The sequence below is a fragment of the Zootoca vivipara genome, chromosome 6 (genome assembly GCF_963506605.1).
Source record: "Zootoca vivipara chromosome 6, rZooViv1.1, whole genome shotgun sequence".
Classification (NCBI taxonomy): domain Eukaryota; kingdom Metazoa; phylum Chordata; class Lepidosauria; order Squamata; family Lacertidae; genus Zootoca; species Zootoca vivipara.
In genome coordinates this window covers 13,369,643-13,389,531 of record NC_083281.1, presented here as the reverse complement: position 1 = coordinate 13,389,531, position 19,889 = coordinate 13,369,643, and the positions used below count along the sequence as shown (strand labels likewise).

Genomic DNA, 19,889 nt, shown 5'->3' with positions numbered 1-19,889 from the left:
AAACTTAGTTCGTCTCTAAGGTGCTGCTGGAATGTTTTTTTTTGTTTTTTTTCAATCTTGCAGTTTATCACAACAGCTACTTGCTTTGGGTTTTAGTAAAGCAAACAGTCTTAGTTTGTCAGTGCCTAAATGATATCCAATTTGTCAGTGCCCCTAAATGTGGAGATGCAGGTGGCACTGTGGGTTAAACCAGAGCGCAAGTAGATAAACGGGTACCGCTCCGGTGGGAAGGTAAATGACTGGACCTAATGGTCAGGGGTCCCTTTACCTTTACCCTTTTAAATGATATTGAGTGCCAGAACAACTTTGGTCACAATAAGGAAATTCTACCCATGGTATTGCTATTGTCCACCTTCCACCTTTCTTAGGCACCCTATCTTGATAACCAAGCAATCCTAAAATACAGATGCACTTTTACTCTTGCAAGATTGAATGTATTGCCCTTGGCTGGACTTGAGGGACAATTCCAACAGATTCCACACAAAAAACACTTCTGTCCCGGTGGAGATGGCAGTCCCGAATCGGTGGCGCATGCCCTTCTGGCTTGCACTCTTGATAAAGACTTGAGGAATGAGGTCATCACCCCTCTTTTATTGTCCAGCCACTGCCCCAGTGTCCTTTCTCTTGGCAGATCAAGATGAGCAGGTGACAGCAAAGGTGGCAAGGTTTTTAGCTGGGGCAATCAGAATAAGATCCACTATTTGACTATTGACTCAAAACCCTAAAAAGTATTTTATATAACTGACTTTTTATTTCTATTCTTTGTATATCGTATTGTTGTTTTATTGCTATGGCTGATGCAAACAGATATTCATTCATTCATTGATTCATTGATTCATTCATGCACTGTGTGAAGGGCTCCAGCCTTTTCTCCCTGGACTTCCCCGCTAAGCCCCCAGGGGCTTGTGCTCTCTTCCACTGCAGACACCCCGTTCAGCTCTGAGTGTCCTTCTGCCCCCTCATCCTGCCCCACATGCCTAGGACTTGCACATGCCCATCTCAACATGCTGAAGCCAAGGACAACGTGCTTCTGTGACCTCACAGCAGCTCCACAGGGCTTGTTGTTCCTCTGTGTGTAGTGGTTAGTGTGCCAGGCCAGGCCCTTGGGGGACCAGGGTTCAAATCTAGCCCTTCAGCCAAACACCTGGGTGACCTTGGGGGACAGCTGCTGTCTTGCCTCAGCCTAGCCTACCTTGCAGGGTTGAAGTGGGGATTCAAGGAGGAAGGGGAGAGAATCATGTGCGCCCCATTGGAGGAAAAGGTGGGGTATAATAAAATAATAGCAATAGTTTATTACTTATACCCCGCCCATCTGGCCGGCCCTCCCCAGCCACTCTGGGCGGCTCCCAAAACATGATAAAACATGATAAAACATCCAACATTGAGAACTTCCCTAAACAGGGCTGCCTTCAGATGTCTTCTAAAAGTCAGATAGTTGTTTATTTCCTTGACATCTGGTGGGAGGGCGTTCCACAGGGTGGGCGCCACCACCGAGAAGGCCCTCTGCCTGCTATGAATGTAACAATAAACAAGGAGGTATTCTGAAGCTGGAATTCCTTCTTTTTCTTTTATTTCTTCTTCCTTTCTCCTGCCCACCCCCAAGACACCCCCAGAGGCAGCCTTCCACATTTTATTGCATGGCCAGTCTCAGACTGATACAAAAAAAAGAGAGGCATTATTGAGCTTTGGCTTGTCAGTGGGGGCAGGGGGAGGGAGACAACCGGCACCCACCCACCCACCCACTGGGCCTTCCCCATGGAGGAGGAGAAGGGCCCCCCCATGGATGCTGCTGTAGACCTGTGCAAAATCCCTTGCTGGGGAGAAAAGCGCCCAGCGCCGGGGGGGGGGGAGGGGGAAGGGGCAAGGAGACCCTGAGAGGACTGGAAGTCACTTGGGGAGGGAGGTGCAAGCGTTTTGGGGGGGCAGGAGGAAGAGGAGGGCTCAGGGGCCAGCCCTGCACTCCTCCCCACGGCGGCGCAGGAGGCCGGAAGCAAAGGCTGCCCCCCCCGGCTGCATGGGGGGGGGGTCTTTGGTCAGAGAGACGCCTCCTTTTGCGGAGGGTCAGAAGGAGGTCTCGTTGAGCCGCACTTTGGACGGGGCCAGTGGGAGGGGGGGTTCGCTGGATGAGGGGCTTGGGCTGGGAGGTCTCGGAGCCGCCGTGGCCCCCCCGCCGCCCCGCCTGGCCTTGGCACCCTGCTGCTGCTCCCTGGGGTAGCTGCTGGCAACCCACCGGGGGTCAGGCTGGGCCAGCCCAGAGGAGCGGGCAAGTTCCTGGCAGCGCTCCACAAAGTTCCCGCCCAGGCGCCGGCGGTCCGGGTCTCCGTGCTGCAGGTGGGGGGAGTCCAGGGGGGGCTGGTTCTCGCGGCTGAAGCGGCAGGCGGGGGCCAGGGAGCCCCTGGCTGCCTTGTCGCGGGGGCCGTCCGAGTCTTGGCACTGGAGGCTGCTGGGGAAGAAGAAGCACAGGCAGGTTATGGTGAATGCTCTGGACTTCTATTTCAGTGTATCTGAAGAAGTGCGCATGCACACGAAAGCTCATACCAAAATAAAAAACTTAGTTGGTCTTTAAGGTGCTGCTGGAAGGGATTTTTTTATTTTGCTGTGGAATGAAATGAAGAAGACGTTAAAATGGGCTGTTCCCCGAAGACCAGAAGCTCCAAAGAAGAGGACGAAACTATTTATATATGTGGCAACAGCAGCTGGAATATCGTAAGTGCAGAAATGGAAAGAAGAAAAGGTTGCAACAAAGGAAGGGGGGCTTCTGAAAGTAACGGACTCTGCAGAAATGGCAAAGCTGACAGTGAAATTAAGAGAACAAAGTGAGGAACTTTTTATAGAAGAATGGAGGCCTTCTGTGGACTATTTTGAAAAAAATATTACTGCCAAATGAAATCGTGGGCAGGAATTGAGATAAAAGCAGCGGAAGAAAAACGACAAAATAATTGTAATAAATAATGCAGTAAAAAAGTTTTGAGTATAAACACAGTGGAAGTAAGGATGGGAAGTCAACTTATTTGATTTGAAGGTTCTTGTAAAAATATTTGAAAAAATTAATGAACCTTATATAGATATAATCTGTGCCCATATAATCTGAGTCCCCTGAGGGCGCAAGAAGGGCCTGGCTGCAGGATCAGGCCGAGGGCCCATCTCGCCCAGCCTCCTCTTCTCACAACCAGACACCTCCAAGAGAAAACCCCAAGCAGGACCCGAGTGCGAAAGTATTCCCCTACTGTTCCCCATTATCTGGTATTCAGAGGTAGGCTGTTCCTGGGCAATGGAGGATCTGCTATCACGATAGGCCTCCATAGGAAGAGCCTGGCAGCTGGATCAGGCCAAAGGGAGCCCATTGGGTCCAGCATCCTGTGCTCCCTGTGGCCAGCAAGCAGGGGCACACCAAGGGGGTGGTCAGGCTCGCCAAGCCCACTCAAAGCAAACTGGTTGAGTTTCCTCTCCATGGTCTCTCCTGGCTTGAGAGGCGCCGAGACATCTCCTTGCCAAGGGGGCAAGGGAGCCGGGTATGCCTCTGCCAACCAGATGCCCATTAATGGAAACCTAGACACCAGAGCCCTCTTCCCTCCTGAGGTTTCCAGCAACTGGCAGTCAGAAGAGGCACAGCACAGCCATCCATCCTGGCTCAAAGCCGCCCTTTGCCCTCTCCCCCTCCATGAATTTGTGCAACCCTCTTTCGAAGCCCTCCAGGCTGGTGGCTGCCACTGCCTCCGGTGGAAGGGAGTTCCATGGTTTAACGATGCCACGGAGAGCGCATGACCCACGGGAGTGCAACTGCCCTCCACTGCCCCTCGGGAAGAGCTGCTAGCCTGGAATTGTGAGCCCTCGACAAGGAAGTTTGGCTGGGGATCGGCTTTCTCAGCCCTCCCTCCCTCGCCTTCCTCCATGCAGAGGCATGCCTTTGCTAATCTCTACCTGGTGCTGGCAGTCCAAGGAGTGCTGGCGGGAGCGAAAGGCCTGGCCGGGTTCGCCTCGAGGGAGTGTGAGAGAGCCAAGTCACACTGCTCCAGTTCCTGCAGAAGTTCCTCCTCCGAGAGACCGCCCGCGTCTGAGGAAGGCAGGAAAAAGGGGGGGGAGAGATGGAAGGAGGAATTTATTGGCACAGCAAGTGAACAGCCTGACTGTGCCAAGGGTTGATGTGTGGCACAGCCACTGTAGGAAACTAACCCTGGGGAGGAACGGCTGAAGCAGGTGGGTGGGTTTAGCCTGGAAAAGAGGAGAGGAGACTGAGAGGAGATCCCCACAGAAGAGGGAACAAGCTGGTTTCCTCCTGCTCTGGAGGGGAGGACTCGAACCCATGGCTTCAAGAGTCACAGGGAAGGAGATTCTGGTTCAACATCAGGAAGAACTTTCTGAGGGAAAGAGCAGTTCGGCGGTGGAACGGTCTCCCTCGGGAGGTGGCGGCCTCTCCTTCCTTGGAGGTTTATAAGCAGAGGTCGGACGGTCATCTGTCCTGGATGCTTGAGTGGAGATTTCTCCATTGCAGGGGGCAGAACAAGATGACCCCTGGGGGTCCCTTCCAACTCTACAACATCAACTTCGTTGGACTGGTCATGTTATGCGGATGCCTGATTATCGTCTTCCAAAGCAACTACTCTATTCCAAACTTAAAAATGGAAAGCGTAATCCTGGTGGTCAACAAAAGAGGTTTAAAGACTGTCTCAAGGCAAATCTTAAAAAAGGTAGTATAAACACTGACAACTGGGAAACACTGGCCTGCGAGCGCTCCAGTTGGAGAACAGCCTTTACCAAACGTGTCATGGGCTTTGAAGACACTCGAACTCAGGACGAAAGGGAGAAACGTGCTAAGAGGAAGGCACGCTTGGCAAATCCACACCGTGATCAACTCCTGCCTGGAAACCAATGTCCCAACTGTGGAAGGACGTGTGGATCCAGAATTGGCCTCCACAGTCACTTACAGACCCATTGTTAAGACCATGTTCATGGAAGACAATCTTACTCGGCTACGAGGGATCGCCAAAGAAGACAATTACATGACTGTGATCTCGGGAATGTTAGCATTTCACTCCTCCGTTGCTGGATGTGTGATTGTTACATGACATCTGTTTACTTTCTAGGCTTGGAAAATGGGAGAACAGAAGCCAGTCTTATCTCTCTTCCGCTGTGCTGTACTTTTGTACTTTTCTTTACTCTCTCTCTCTCTTGGAGAAGTGAGAGGATGCCATGGTTGCTTTGTCCTGTATAGATTGCTTAATAAATCACGCTCCATGATTGTTTCTGCTATGCTCTGCTGAGTGAGTCGGCACACGCCTTTTGATATGTGTTGCTGGTGCGCACCGGGACTGATTTGTGAACGTCCCAGGCTGCGCTTCATCAGGTAGACGCCCGGAGACGTCCGTCTCATTCCGGGGGCTGTGTGTGCCCCCCGGGCGTGGTGGACTCTCCTTGGAAGTTGGGCAGCCGCCTGTCAGGGATTCTAGAGCTGTGCCCCTTGCATTGCCTCTTCAAACTCTACAAGAAAAGCCACAGCCCAGAGAGGGAGCAAGAGAGGGCCAGAATCTAAGTGCCTTACACTGCCTGGCACAATCCGGCCATGGCACCTGGCCTCCCCGCGGCCTCCAGACCCCTACGTGGCTCTTCAGTTAATTCCCCTGGACCAAGGCAGCTCCTGGGCCAGTGTGCCCTCCTGTGGGGGGGATGACCAGCCCGGCTGCCCCTGCTGCCCCCTGCCCTGCCAGGCTCACCTGCCGGCTGGCCCACCACCTCCATGGCAGTGGTGAGGTCCCACATCTGCAGGCTGCCGTTGGTGTGGCCGGTGAAGAGGTAGCGGCGGGGGCGGGAGCCGATGCGGCTGGAGCCCTCGCACTCCTGCACCGCGAAGGCCGTGATGGGGGACCCGTCAACAGAGCGCACCTCGCAGATCCTGCGGAGGGCAGGGGAGAGGAGAAGGGGGGTCAGGGACAAAGGGGGTCATCCAGTCCGGCCTCCAAGCACCCCCGAGAACCTAGGAATCCAGGTAGACTGCCTCTGGACCTGGAGGTTCCATAAGAACAGAGGAAGAGTCTGGCTCATCTAGGCCAGCATCCTGTTCTCAAAGAGACCAACCAGAAGACCCTCATAACAATAACTACAACAACAACAACAATTTATTGTTTATACCCCGTCCATCTGGCTGGGTTTCCCCAGCCACTCTGGGTGGCTCCCAACCGACTATTAAAATACAATAATTCATCAAACATTAAAAACTTCCCTAAAAAGGGCTGCCTTCAGATGTCTTCTAAAAGTCAGATAGTTGCTTATTTCTTTGACATCTGATGGGAGGGCGTTCCACAGGGTGGGCGCCACCACCGAGAAGGCCCTCTGCCTTAACCTCCCTTCTCACAGTGAGGGAACCGCCAGAAGGCCCTCGGAGCTAGACCTCAGCGTCCAGGCAGAATGTTGGGGTAGAGATGCTCCTTCAGGTGTACTGGGCTGAGTCCAAAATGACTCCCAGGCTGCACACCTGGTCCTTCAGGGGCACACTTGCCCCATTCAGGACCAGGGAGTCCCCCCCCCCACCCGCCCCATCCCCCACAAAACAGTCCTTCTGTCTCATGGGATCTGAGCACAAGAGTATCCCTCTCCCCTCCTGCACTTTGCAGCAACTACGATTCAGAAGCATCCCGGCCTCTGACCGCAGAGCCGTCCCGGCTAGTAGCCCTCGATAGCCCTCTCCTTCTCTGTGAATCTGTCCAGCCCTCTTCCCACGCCACCCTGGTTGGTTCCTGCCTCTTGTGGGAGGAAGTTCTGCAGGTTATCCCTGCACTGCTGCGCCAAGGAGGGCTTCCCCTGACCCACCTTTTGCCCGTGGAGGAGAGTCGCACGTAGAGCTTGCTGGCATCTGGCACCACCCTCTGGAGGAAGACCTGCTGGTCGTCCCGCTCCCCAAAGGGGCCTGCGAGAGGGAGGGGAGGGGGGTCACAGGCCTGGCGATGGCGGGGAGCCCCCTCGGGCCCAACCCTCCCTCCCCTCAGCCAGCCCCCACTTGCCAATGTCGGTGCCGGCACTGCAGCCCCCGTGCCCGTCCACTGACTCCAGGGCGAGGATCTTGAAGGAGGCCAGTGGGGTGGAGCCAGGCTGCGTGGAGATCATCCCGCGGAACCGGGTCACGGTCCACGTGCGGACGTGGTTGTTGTCAGCGCATACTGGGAAGGAGAGAGGGAGAGGTGGAGGGGGGAAGGAGGCCTTTCGAGGCTGCAGGGAGCCCTTTCTGTGAGACCGTAAGAGGAGCCTGCTGGATCAGGCCAGCGGCCCATCCAGTCCAGCGTTCCTGTCCTCGCAGTGGCTAAATACCTAATAGAACCTCGGAATCCAGATAGGCTGCCTCTGGATCTGGAGGTTTTATCGGAACGTAAGAAGGGCCCGCCTGCTGGATCCGGCCAAAGGGGGCCCTTCTAGTCCGGCGTCCTGTTCCCACAATGGTCAACCAGGGGGTCATTAGGGGACACCTGCAAGCATGAGGTACCTGAGATGAGGTGTCTCTCGGAGAGCATCACCTTCGTGACGGGACTGCGGTGGACAGCAAAGGTCTGGAAGAGCTGGGGCCCTGAGCTGACTGTCTCTGGGTGCTGGACGATGACGCGGACCGTGCCGGAGCTGGTGCCATAGGCAATCTCAATCCAGTTGCCGCTGTTGCCTGGGAGACAAGAAAGCGCCCCCGGGGGGTCACCCGAACTCTGTGGCTCATGGCGGCCCATGGAGGACGGGGACCCGGAGGGGGACCCCCACCAGGTTGCAACTGGGGGGGGCTTTGCTGGATGGAGTGGGGCAGGGGATCCAGGACTCCCAGGTCTTCTCCAGGACACAACGCAGGGAGGGTTTGGAAGCCTTCAGAGGAACAGCTAAGGGTGTTGGGGATGCTTAGCCTGGAAAAGGAGAGTCTGATGTATCTGAAGGGCTGTCACACAGAACAATATTGCTTCCTCCTTCTCCGGAGGGCAGGACTTGAACCTGTGACGAATGGTATAGTTTGTATGGCACACACAAGGAGGCGTGGAGATGGGCTACACAACATGACCTTCGAGGTATAATTAATAATAATAATAATAATAATATATTATTTATACCCCGCCCATCTGACTGAGTTTCCCCAGCCACTCTGGGCGGCTCCCAATCGAGTGTTAAAAACAATACAGCATTAACTATTAAAAACTTCCCTAAACAGGGCTGCCTTCAGATGTCTTTTAAAAATAGGACAGCTGCTTACTTCCTTGATATCTGATGGGAGGGCGTTCCACAGGATGGGCGCCACCACTGAGAAGGCCCTCTTGTCTGGTTCCCTGTAACCTCACTTCTCACAATGAGGGAACTGCCAGAAGGCCCTCGGTGCTGGTAAGATAAGAGTTGTGGGATGATGCCAAGGACAAGGATATGAGATGCCAAAAACAAGGAGTAAGGAGTTGTGTAATGCCAAGCATCAGATGAACAATAAGGTGGATATATGGCAAAGCCCTCCAGCCTAAGTTGTGTGCCAGACATTTGACAGCGCTGCCGTCTGTGTCACCCGTGGCTCTTAATGAACCTGATCAATTCATTGAAGAGTGAAGAGTGGTGAGTATGAAAGGTGTATGAATGGATGTATGGCTGAGTCCATATTCCTTTTCTTGACATGTCAATTTCTTGTGAATCAATAAAGCAATATTATAGAGAAAATCCAATATTGGTTGTCTGAGGTTTACTTGTGCCTTCCTAGAGTGTACTGGGTCTCATCTACGTTAAACACCTAAACAGATTAAAAGAACCTAATTGGTCATAACAAACCCATGGATTCAAAAGGCAATGAAGCAGATTCCAACTGCAGAGTTGGAAGGGAACCCCAGGGGCTCCAAGGCCCTGCAAGGCAGAACAAACACATGGTCCAATCTGACCAAACATTAAGAACTTCCTGACAGTCAGAGCTGTTTGGGAAGGGGAGCTGGTGGCCTCTGCTTCCATGGAGATTTTTAAGCAGAGGTTGGATGGCCACCTGTCCTATAGGCTCTAGCTGAGATTCTTGCATTGCAGGGGGTTGGACCCTCGGGGTCCCTTCCAACTCTATGATTCTAGGATGGGAGGGCTGCATTACTGAAGCAAGTAGAGGAGAAGGGGACAGAAGGGCTAGCTGCCTGGATCCCCCTTGCCGAGCGCTGAAGGCAGAGGGGGGGGGGAGGAGGAGGAGGAAGAGGAGGAGAGCCCCTTACTGCTCTTGGGCGTCAGGTAGACACTGAGGGCGGTGATGGCATCCTCCGAGGGATCGCGATAGAGCTCCGTCACCAGGAGGTCGTTGTCCTTCATGCGCAGTGGGAACTTCTGCACATCTAAGCAGATAATAATAAAAAATATTATTTATAATTAACTCATCTGGCTGGGTTTCCTCAGCCACTATGGGTGGCTTCCAACAAAAAAATAAAAATACATTAAAACATCATTTAAAAATTCCTTCCAGTAGCACCTTAGAGACTAAGTTTGTCATTGGTATGAGCTTTCGTGTGCATGCACACTCATACCAAGAACAACCTTAGTTGGTCTCTAAGGTGCTACTGGAAGGAATTTTTTTATTTTGTTTCGACTACGGCAGACCAACACGGCTGTAACTAGAATGAAAACATCAGTCATTAAAAACTTCCCTAAAAAGGGCTGCCTTCAGATGTCTTCTAAAAGTCGGATAGTTGTTAATTTCTTTGACATCTGCTGGGAGGGCGTTCCACAGGGCGGGCGCCACTACCGAGAAGGCCCTCTGCCCGATTCCCTGTAACCTCGCTTCTTGCATTGAGGGAACCGCCAGAAGGCCCTCGGCGCTGAACGATGGGGGTGGAGACGCCCCACTGGGCTGAGGCCGTTTAGGGATTTCAAGGTCAGCACCAACACTTTGAATTGTGCTTGGAAACATCCTGGGAGCCAATGTAGGTCTTTCAAGACTGGTGTTATGTGGTCTTGGTGGAAACCGCATGGAGTTTGGGTGCCCTGTCTGCCTGGCCCTCGTTTTTCCCTCCACGTAGCAGCACAGGCTCCCTGTTGGCCCTGGAAAGGGGTGTAGGAGACCTCCGTGCCAAGGAGCCCCCTCCCCATCACTCACCTACATAGTAGATGGACCCATTGTTGCACCCCAGAAGCAAGAAGGAGCCGGCCGCGTCGTAGCTGTTGATGGGGACCATGTCCTGAGTCTGTGGGGGCCGGAGGGAGAAGAAGAGCGGTAAGAAAAATAACCAGGAGGTGAACACGAGGCAGACAGCAAGCTAACAGCCATCTCCAAATATCTTGTTTCCTGCTGCCCCAGGGGGCGGGACCTGAACCAATGGCTTCTAATTGCAAGAAATGAGATTCAGACTAAATCTTAGGAAGAACTTTGGGGAGATCCATTTGACAGTGGAACAGACAACCTGGGAAGGGAACGGGCTCTCCTTTGCAGGAGGGCTTGAAACAGAGGTTGAGTGGCCTTCTGTCGTGATTGTTCTAGCTGCAATCCTTGCATTGCAGAGGGTTGGGCTAGATGGCCCTTGGGCTCCCCTTCCAACTCCACAATTCTCTGATTCTATTTTGAGGGCAGCAAACGGGAAGCCAGAGGAGGACAGCCGCATTGATGCATCTGTGAGGCTATGGATGAGATGAGGGAAATGTGGGATGTGATCCATGAGAGGCAGTCAAGTACGACATTCCTTGTAATGCTAGAGAAGACAATCTGAGACAGACTGAATTGTATAATAGTGAGAGGCTCACATGAACCTGCAACCAGCTATCTGCTGTGCATGTAAAAAGGGGAATGTAACTGCTAAGTAAAGGAATTTGCTAGCGCAAGTTAGGTAAAGGTAAAGGGACCCCTGACCATTAGGTCCAGTCGTGACCGACTCTGGGGTTGCGCGCTCATCTTGCATTATTGGCCGAGGGAGCCGGCGTATAGCTTCCAGGTCATGTGGCCAGCATGACAAAGCCGCTTCTGACAAACCAGAGCAGCACATGGAAACGCCGTTTACCTTCCCGCTGTAGCGGTTCCTATTTATCTACTTGCATTTTGACGTGCTTTCGAACTGCTAGGTTGGCAGGAGCTCACCCCGTCACAGGGATTCGAACCGCCGACCTTCTGATCAGCAAGCCCTAGGCTCAGTGGTTTAACCACAGCGCCACCTGCGTCCCCCACAGCGCCACCTGGGTCCCAAGTTAGGAAGGATATTAATAAACAATATATCCTCTCCTGCCACCCTGAACATTCCCACGGGAAGCAATTCACAAAATAAATATATCAATAGACGCTTTCGGGGGGGGGCTCTGTTCTGCGCCCCCACCAACCTCCCGGCAACCTCCTTTTTCTCCCCTGATGCTGCCGACAAGCTCTGGAGGAGGCTTCCAGGAGAGGGATTCTGCAGCCATAGCAGACCCTGCCACCCCGAGACCGAGAGCCGGGCCGCCTGCCCACCTGCCAGTGTTTGGTGACTGCATTCCAGACGCCAATCTTTCCTGTGTGGCTGGTGGCGATGAGCTGGCTGCCCACAAAGAACAGACCCTCCACGGGGACTCCTAGGTGGAAGACACCTAGCAGGGAAAAAGAGAGAGTCTGAGGAACTTTCCCGCAGGATCAGACCAGGAGAAGAGGGCCAAAGGGGAAGTCCAAAAGTGCCCCCCCCCCCGACCAGAGGCAGGAGGCGTGCATGCCCAGGCACCAGAAATAGCTTCTGCTCAGGTGCGATTTTCGGTGTCTGGGCATGTGCAGAAGCAATTTCCGGCGCTGCGGACATGCGCAAACACAATTTCTGGCGTTGCGCTGTGCCTGTCAGGCCCACGGAGAATCTCCGCGGGAGTGATCCAGCCCATGCCCGGTAAGCCTTGCCGACCCCTGATTTACAGAATGTTATGGTCTAAATGAAAATGATATATCAATATCCAGTTTGGGAGGGGAAAGACATCTCATCTAGTGCCCACCCACACATCACCTGCTAGACCCCACTGGGCTTGGGGCTGGGACAATGCCAGGGGACAGCAGGGCTTGGGGGCTGAAGCTCTCGGAGACTGGACCTAAGTGCCCATCGGAGGGGCTGTTCCCACCCTGAAGCAACCCCCGGAGGTGCTGCCAGGCCTCACCAATCTCTGTGCCGTTCCCGTCGGGCTGCAGAGCCCAGAGGAGGATCTCGCTGCAGGAGGCAGCCGCCACCATCTTGTCGTTGTCGCCCAGGGAGCCCCCAAGCACCCGGGCATTCAGCGCCACCCGCTCAATGACCCAGTCCAGCCGAGGGCTGCAGAAAGCCAGCTGCCAGCCAGAAGTCTCTTTCATCCTATGGGGCAGAGAGAGCAGTCAGGAAGGGGGTGGGGGGGCCTGGGAAGAAGGGGGCTCTTGGCCCCCAGGGCATCCAGCTGATCCTCCGGGCTGGGGAGGCCCAAGACCAAGAGGGTCACTCACCGGTAGCAGACGAAGAATTGAGCATAGGCCACCGCGATCCAGTTGTGGTGCCCGCATACCAGACGCACCACGCCAGGGTCACCCGTCCCTCCTGGAGGAAAGGGATGCACACAAAGAGAGACACTGAGCGACCCCTGCTGCCTTCTTGCTTCTTAGTGCCCCATAGGGGACCATGCCACCCACTCAGGGATCCACTGACCCCTAAAGTGGGAACATGGGAGGTGCGCAGCTCCCTGGTTGTTGCCACTGCTGCCCCCATTTGACAGCACAGAGGGTGGGGCAAGGGAGACCCCCCCCCCACAGCATCTGAGATCCAGACCCAAACTCCCTCCTGCTGGCAGCCCCTGTCCCTTCTTCCCCCCCATCTCCCCAGAGTGGCACGCACCTGTGGCTGAGGCCCTCTCCTCCAGCAGCCGCCCCAGGAGCCCTGCGTTCCCAAGGTTGGGGGGCATGGTGTTGCTCCGGCGCACCAGGCCCCGCTCCGAGAGGTTCCCCGTGCGGGCCGCCAGCTGTGCTCCCGTGACGCTGTGGCGGTTCCTCCGCTTGGCAGGGAAGACTGGGAAGGAGAGGAGGAGGGGTGAGCACTAAAGACAAGATGGTTTGGAGTGTCGTTGCTTGAAGGTAGCCAGCAACCACCCTGACAGCCGATCTAGTTGCAAACTTTTTGGGGTGCGAACAGCACCCCGGAACGGATTGTGTCCGCAACTAGAGGTACCACTGTAAATAAGTAAACCCAAAGTCCTGCAAAGCCCCCCCCCTTCCCCAGGTGTGCCCTGCCTCCTACCTGGTGGTGGCAGGTAGCCATTGAAAAGGACACTTCCGCAGGACGAGCGCTCCAGCTCCTCACGTAACTGCAGGCGGCGCACTAGACCCAAGGGGAGGAAGGAAGAGAATCAGATTGGTCCACCGTGGCCTTTGACCCTGGGGGGCACTGAGGCCCCTTGCACACCCAGCCCTGATGCCTCTATAGCGGGGGCGGGGCTGGAACAGAAAATTAAAGCAGGGGAGAGCAGTGACAAATCCCAAAGGCACCAAACTAATTGGGACCACAACATGGTGCAAGGCCCACCCACCCCCAAAATTCAGACTTTGCAAAAACAACAACAAACCCCGTACTGCCCAGGCAAGTCTGATCCCCCTTTGTGCATACCTAGTGGTGTGATCCCGTAGAACTGGGCTTCGTGCAGGAGCAGTGAAACGTTGGTCCTCCTGGAGGTGCAAAACGAGAGGTCAGCAGGGAGCCTCAGACACCCACCCCATTTGCCAAAAAGACCAGAGGGAAACTGAGAGCTAGGAAGAAAGGTTGAAGCATTCGCAATTTTTTGTTACTGGCAAGAAAGAGGTGGCATGACAGAGGTTTATAAGATTACGCATGGTGTGGAAGAAGTGGGGACAGATAAGTTGTTCTCCGTTGCTCCTAACTCTAGAACTCTTGGACATGCAGTGAAGCTGAATGCTGGGAGTTTCAGACAGAAAAAAGGAAGCCCTTTTTCATGTGGCAGAGTTAAACTGCGGAACACTCTTCCCCAGGAGGCAGCGATGGCCACCAGCCTGGATGAAGAAGAAGAGTTTGGATTTGATATCCTGCTTTATCACTACCCGAAGGAGTCTCAAAGCGGCTAACAATCTCCTTTTCCCCTCCTCCCCCACAACAAACACTCTGTGAGGTGAGTGGGGCTGAGAGCCTTCAAAGAAGTGTGACTAGCCCAAGGTCACCCAGCAGCTGCATGTGGAGGAGCGGGGACGCGAACCCGGTCCCCCAGATTACGAGCCTACCGCTCTTAACCACTACACCACACTGGATGACTTTACAAGAGGACTGGACAAATTCATGGGAGGAGAGGGCCCAGATTTCGCTTGTGGGTTTTCCAAAAGCGGCATCTGTGTTAGGTATCATTCGTCACGAAACAGGAAACGGGTGCAGATAACTTTAAGGACATTTTCTATGAGTTCTGTGTGTGGTTTTCCTGGCTAATTAGGCACAGCTGGTGATGTGAATAAAGAGAGAAGAAGTTGCAGTTTGCAACTGCCTGCAGAGAGAGAACACCCACATGCTTTGTGTTTGTTGTTTGTGTAGCCATAATAAAACTCTTGTTGAAGTATTTTACATCAGTCTTGTGGTTCTGTCGTCCGCCACCAGGGAAAATTTGCCTCCAATAATCTGGTCAGCCACTGTGAGAACGGGATGCTGGACCTGATAGGCCATTGACCTGATCTGGCACAACCTGCCTCCCAAGGAATTTCAGAATAAAGTGCTAGAACAGTAGAGCGCCAACACAGACCCCCCTCCACCACCCCCCGGCTCCATGCCCAGCCTAGAAAGGCTGCTGAGGTCTTCCTACTGCACCTGATGTCAAGCTCTTTGGTCCGAAGGAAGTTGAGGATGGGGGCAAAGATATCGGGGTCTCGGTCGATGAAGATCTAGGAGGAAAGAGGCAGAGGGGTGTTAGGCTGAAGACTTGCACCAAGGCAGCTTCCAGTGTGTCCCAAAAAGGCCAAGCCAAGGGATTCTCCTGCCATGCAACATCCCCTCAATAGGTTTTGAAGCACGCAGTGACTGCAGCCCTGGGAAGAGAAGCTGCTCAAAGAGTCTGATGTGAAAAGGGGGATGAAGGCCAGCGTAGCAGACAGAAAAAAACAGGTTGTGTGCTGCAAAGGGAGGGCACCATCCCAGCTGACATCCTCTGCTGCCATTGAGGTCTGCTGCCAAGGTCAGCTTACAATTTATGTATTTATTTCATAACATTTATATATCACCTGATTGTCAAAAAAAACCCTCAAAGTAGTTTCCCAAAAAATAAAATAATAAAAGTATCACTGACAAAAATGAACAACAATCGTTTAACAGGCAGCCCTGTTTAGGGAGGCTTTTAATGTTTAATAGATTATTTTATTTTATTTTTCTGTTGTAAGCCGCCCAGAGTGGCTGGGGTATATTATATTATTATTATTATTATTATTATTATTATTATTATTATTATTATTTAAGACATTCAAAAAGTTAAACTAACGACAGACTAAATAAATAAAAAGTAAAAATAAATGTCCAGTAGCACCTTAGAAACCAACTAAGGTGCTACTGGACATTTTTAAAAAAATGAGATGACCCTTTGGGATCCCTTCCACCTTTAAAATTCTATATTGGACTCCAGCTCCCATCACCCCCTTGCTAGGGGGGTCTGGGATGATGGGAGCTGCAGTCCAAGAGGGTACCAGGTTAGCTACCCCTCCAGCCACACTGTGTGCCACCCTCCAGGAACAGAGCAAGGAAAAGGATCTCAGAGCCACTCACCGCGCCCGTTTCATCCTTCAAGGTGGAGATCCGTCCGCTGAGGAGGCTGCAAGTCAAACAGATGCAGGTGAGGTTTCAGGGCTGCTGCTGAATCAGGACAAGCGAGGCTGGAGAGGCAGCACTGCCCTGAAGGCCTGTGCTCAAGGTGGCCCAGGCGAACAAGTCAGGCTGGCTTCCCCTGTCGCCACTGAACATGTGGCCTCTCCTCTCAGAACATGTGGCCTCTCCTCTCACCATGGAGACCGGGGACCTCAGCTGTTCAGAGGCAGCTCTGCAGAAATGGGGCTCCCGCTTGGACTACTGCAATGCACTCTACGTGGGGCTACCTTTGAAGGTGAAACTACAACTAATCCAGAATGCGGCAGCTAGACTGGTGACTGGGAGTGGCAGCCGGAGACCATATAACACCAGTCCTGAAAGACCTACATTGGCTCCCAGTATGTTTCCAAGCACAATTAAAAGTGTTGGTGCTGACCTTTAAAGCCCTAAAGGCCCAGTAGACCTGAAGGAGCGTCTCCCCCCCCATCCATTCTGGACACTGAGGTCCAGCTCTGAGGGCCTTCTGGCGGTTTCCTCACTGCAAGAAGTGAGGTTACAGGAAACCAGGCAGAGGGCCTTCTTGGTGATGGCACCCGCCCTGTGGAATGCCCTATCAGATGTCAAGGGAATAAACGACTATCTGACATTTAGAAGACATCTGAAGACAGCCCCTTTTAGGGAAGTTTTTAATGACTGATGTTTTATTCTGTTTTTATTCTGTTGGGTGCTTCCCAGAGTGGCTCGGGAAACCCAGCCGGACGGGAGGGGTATACATTATTATTATTATTACCCCCTCATCCGGCTTGGTTTTCCCTAGCCACTCTTATTATTAGGGGTGTAAATGATCAAAAACGATCGAAGGGACTCTTCTCCTCCCCCCCTCCTGGTCACCTGGAAAAGAAGGAATCCGGGATCCAGGTGAGGGTCTGGCGGGAGGTGCTGAACCTGCAGAAAAAGGAGGAGGAGGCGGAAGTGCCGTGAGCGCAGGCCGGGCAGAAGGTCCCCGACTCCCCCGGCACCGGGCAGGAAAGCGGCTGCCAGTCCTTGCGGGCGCCATAAGAACTACCGCATTGGCTGGCCTTCCGAGGGCCTCCCCCTCCCCCCGTCCATGGCGACGCCAACCCCCCCCCCACTCGCCTCCGGCCGCCCACGTTCAGCTGCACGAGCTCTGCCCCTCCGCCCGCTCGACTCGCCGCCGCCATAACCAGCCGCCGCCGCCGAAGCCGCGACCGGCTCCCTTCCGGGCTCAGGGCCGCTTCCGCGCGCTGCTCCGCCTCCGCCGCGACGCCATTGGACGCAGGCCCTTTCCAGTCCCGCCTCCTGCAGCAGAGACCCCGCCCTCCTACGAAAGCTATTGGGCGGACCGCGTCCTGGCCGCCTCATTGGCTCCCGGCGGCGGGGAAGCCCGCCCTCCCTCTCTCGCCATTGGCCACGGGGGGTGGACGTGCGGTTGGGCGAGGTTCCTCGGGGCGGAGCCCTTGGCGTAAACAAACGGCGGTCGCCTCCGCTCATAGGTCCCCCTCGTCCCGCCTCGCTATTTGCCGCGTCGCTTGGGGCTTCTTTGGCTTTGATTGGGCGTCGGGCTCGAGGGCCCGCCTGCTCTGCGTCTCCATTGGGTTTGAGGGCGTGAAAGAGGGGCGAGCCGGGGTCAAGGGTCGTGGCTCGGGGGGTCAAAGGTCAAGGATCCCCTCGAAGGGGCGACGAGCCTCCACAGGCCCAGAGACAGTCTACCTCTCTCTCCCAGGGGGAACGTCCATCTGTCCCCTCCCTAGCATGGCGCTGTGGTTAAACCACTGAGCCTAGGGCTTGCTGATCAGAAGGTCGGCGGTTCGAATCCCTGTGACGGGGTGAGCTCCCGTTGCTTGGTCCCAGCTCCTGCCAACCTAGCAGTTCGAAAGCACGTCAAAATGCAAGTAGATAAATAGGAACCGCTACAGCGGGAAGGTAAACGGCGTTTCCATGTGCTGCTCTGGTTTGCCAGAAGCGGCTTTGTCATGCTGGCCACATGACCTGGAAGCTATACGCCGGCTCCCTCGGCCAATAATGCGAGATGAGCGCGCAACCCCAGAGTCGGTCACGACTGGACCTAATGGTCAGGGGTCCCTTTACCTTTACCTTTACAGTATGCCGCCCTTCGCCCAGAGACCAAAGGCATGGATCCTCCCATTCCCAATAGACACCCCGGAGCAGGCGAGGCCAGGGGGAAAAAATAACAGTTGTAATGATTGATGGATTGACTACTATTACTACTACTAATATATTTATACCCCGTGCATCTGGCTGGGATTCCTCAGCCACTCTTCTTCTTCTTTGGTGATCCCTCATAGCCGAGTAAGATTGTCTTCCATAAACACGGTTTTAACAGGGAGTCCGTAAGTGACTGTGGAGGCCAATTCTGGATCCACACGTCCTTCCACAGTGGGGACATGGGTTTCCGGGCAGGAGTTGATCACGGTGAGGGTTTGCCAAGCGTGCCTTCCTCTTAGCACGTTTCTCCCTTGCGTCCTGAGTTTGAGTGTCTTCAAAGCCCAGGACACCTTTGGTCAAGGCTGTTCTCCAACTGGAGCGCTCGCAGGCCAGTGTTTCCCAGTTGTCAGTGTTTATACTGTACTACATTTGCCTTGAGACAGTCTTTAAACCTCTTTTGTTGACCACCAGCATTACACTTTCCATTTTTAAGCAAAGCCGTCAGCCACTCTAGGGAGAGCCTAGCAGATCCTCCCCCTGGAGAGGAGGGGGAGCAGACTCATTTGGCGCATGTGACTCCCCACCCCCCCAAATAACCACGGGAGCTGTAGTTGAATCAGGGTGCTGGGGATTGTAGCTCTGGAACTACAGTTCCCCCAAATCCCGAATGTCAGTTTCAGGAGGGTGGGTGGATGTAAAGAGCAGGGGGCAGATCCTGGGCTCCTCGGGCTCCCCGGAGACCTTCACCTGGTGGGTTTTTCTGGCGCAGGAAACACGATGACACTGGATTACACAGGCACCGTTTTCCCCTGAGCCTGAGTGACTGTGTTTCCGGGTGGTGATGGTCCTTAATATTTCCAGGAGGACCAGCAAGAAGAGCCTTCTCTGCACAGCTTGGAAGGGTTCCTCCTCAGGCCCTCAGCTCAGCTCTCTTTGTATCCTGCAGCCTATAAAGACCATCCCATTGAGTATCCATAATTACAGCCACCCTGTGGGGCAGGGTAGCAAGTGGCCCATGTTCAGTCTTTGGACGGGGCAACAGCTCCGGGGTGGAGGGTTCAGTCCACAGCAGGCAGCATCTGCTACCTATCTACAGGTAGGCTCCTTAGGGTCTGCTGGTCTGAAACCCTGCCAGTCAGTTGGCAAAGGGGTCCTTTGTCTCAGCCTCAGGGTATGGTTGTGCAATTAAACCTTCCTGGTCCCACTTGGATTTCCTGGTAACAGTAGACAGTACGGAGGCAGATGGTGTGGGATAACTAGCATCATATACCCAACATGCTTAAGTCTAATTAATGCATGAAGGGTTTAAGGCCATAGAGTGAACTGTCTGCCCAGGCTTAGTTGGTCACTGCCCCTCACCTTTGGGAGGAAATGGACAAACAAGTTATTGCTGTACTTCAGAAGCTCTGTGTGTAACGAAGTCTGAGCTTGGAGCTTGTTGCTCCAAGCTCAGACCGCATGGCTGTAACAAGCTTTTATTGATTTCCCAACATGCTGATAATTTAGGAACTTTCACCACTGCAACTAAATCAAATTTTACTGCCTGTGTTTTATGACCAATGTGTGCAAAAGCACATGAATCAGACCTTTGGAGAGTTCGTAAGTAAACAATTATTAACTCACTAAACGTGCGGTATTTTTTTAGGCTGGGGAAGAGGGGAACTTTGGAAGGAACTCACAAGGGCATCTCTTAAAGGTCTAACAGCCCATATTTCTACACTTTACCTTGCTGCATGCTTTGTGATTTTAAATCTTTGCCAGGGTTCTCTCACCAAAGGGTACTTGCTCCAAACTTTGATCTTGACATCTAGGAATTCTCCTTTTATATACTGTTTCTTCCTTGCCACCAACAGATGGACTAATGGTTAGACTTGGTAGAAGGCAAATTCCTATATTAAGAATGTAAGAAGAACCTGTTGGATCAGGCCCCTGGCCCACGTGGCCCAGCATCCTGTACTCACCGTGGCCAAGCAGATGCCCAGTATGGGAAACCCACAA

General features: G+C 53.6%; 1 protein-coding gene across 2 annotated transcripts; it reads right to left on the bottom strand.

Annotated features, from left to right (window-relative positions):
* Positions 1-1,734: 1,734 nt before the first annotated feature.
* Positions 1,735-16,911, bottom strand: SHKBP1 (SH3KBP1 binding protein 1). 2 transcript variants are annotated; one of them, XM_035118519.2, is made up of 18 exons: positions 16,842-16,911; positions 16,596-16,649; positions 15,666-15,711; positions 14,721-14,794; positions 13,524-13,582; positions 13,158-13,238; positions 12,759-12,929; positions 12,374-12,464; positions 12,058-12,248; positions 11,396-11,511; positions 10,061-10,148; positions 9,186-9,302; positions 7,472-7,642; positions 6,996-7,151; positions 6,805-6,901; positions 5,712-5,890; positions 3,922-4,054; positions 1,735-2,443 (listed from the first exon to the last, which is right to left on the bottom strand). In XM_035118519.2, the coding sequence occupies exons 1-18, from the start codon at positions 16,904-16,906 to the stop codon at positions 2,062-2,064; spliced, it is 2,271 nt and encodes a 756-aa protein (XP_034974410.1). In that variant the 5' UTR covers positions 16,907-16,911; the 3' UTR covers positions 1,735-2,061. The 2 variants fall into 2 exon arrangements, with proteins under 2 accessions (XP_034974410.1, XP_034974411.1); XM_035118520.2 differs by having other exon boundaries at positions 1,735-2,440.
* Positions 16,912-19,889: the final 2,978 nt, after the last annotated feature.

Coding starts and splice junctions, on each gene's coding strand:
- SHKBP1 (XM_035118519.2), bottom strand. CDS start 16,906: ATGGCGGCGGCGAGTCGAGCGGGCGGAGGGGCAGAGCTCGTGCAGCTG. Junction 7,152..7,471: donor CGAGAGACACCTCATCTCAG/GTACCTCATGCT, acceptor TCTCCTTCCCAG/TATGCGCTGACAACAACCAC. Junction 5,891..6,804: donor CTCTCCTCCACGGGCAAAAG/GTGGGTCAGGGG, acceptor TGCCCTCCGCAG/GATCTGCGAGGTGCGCTCTG.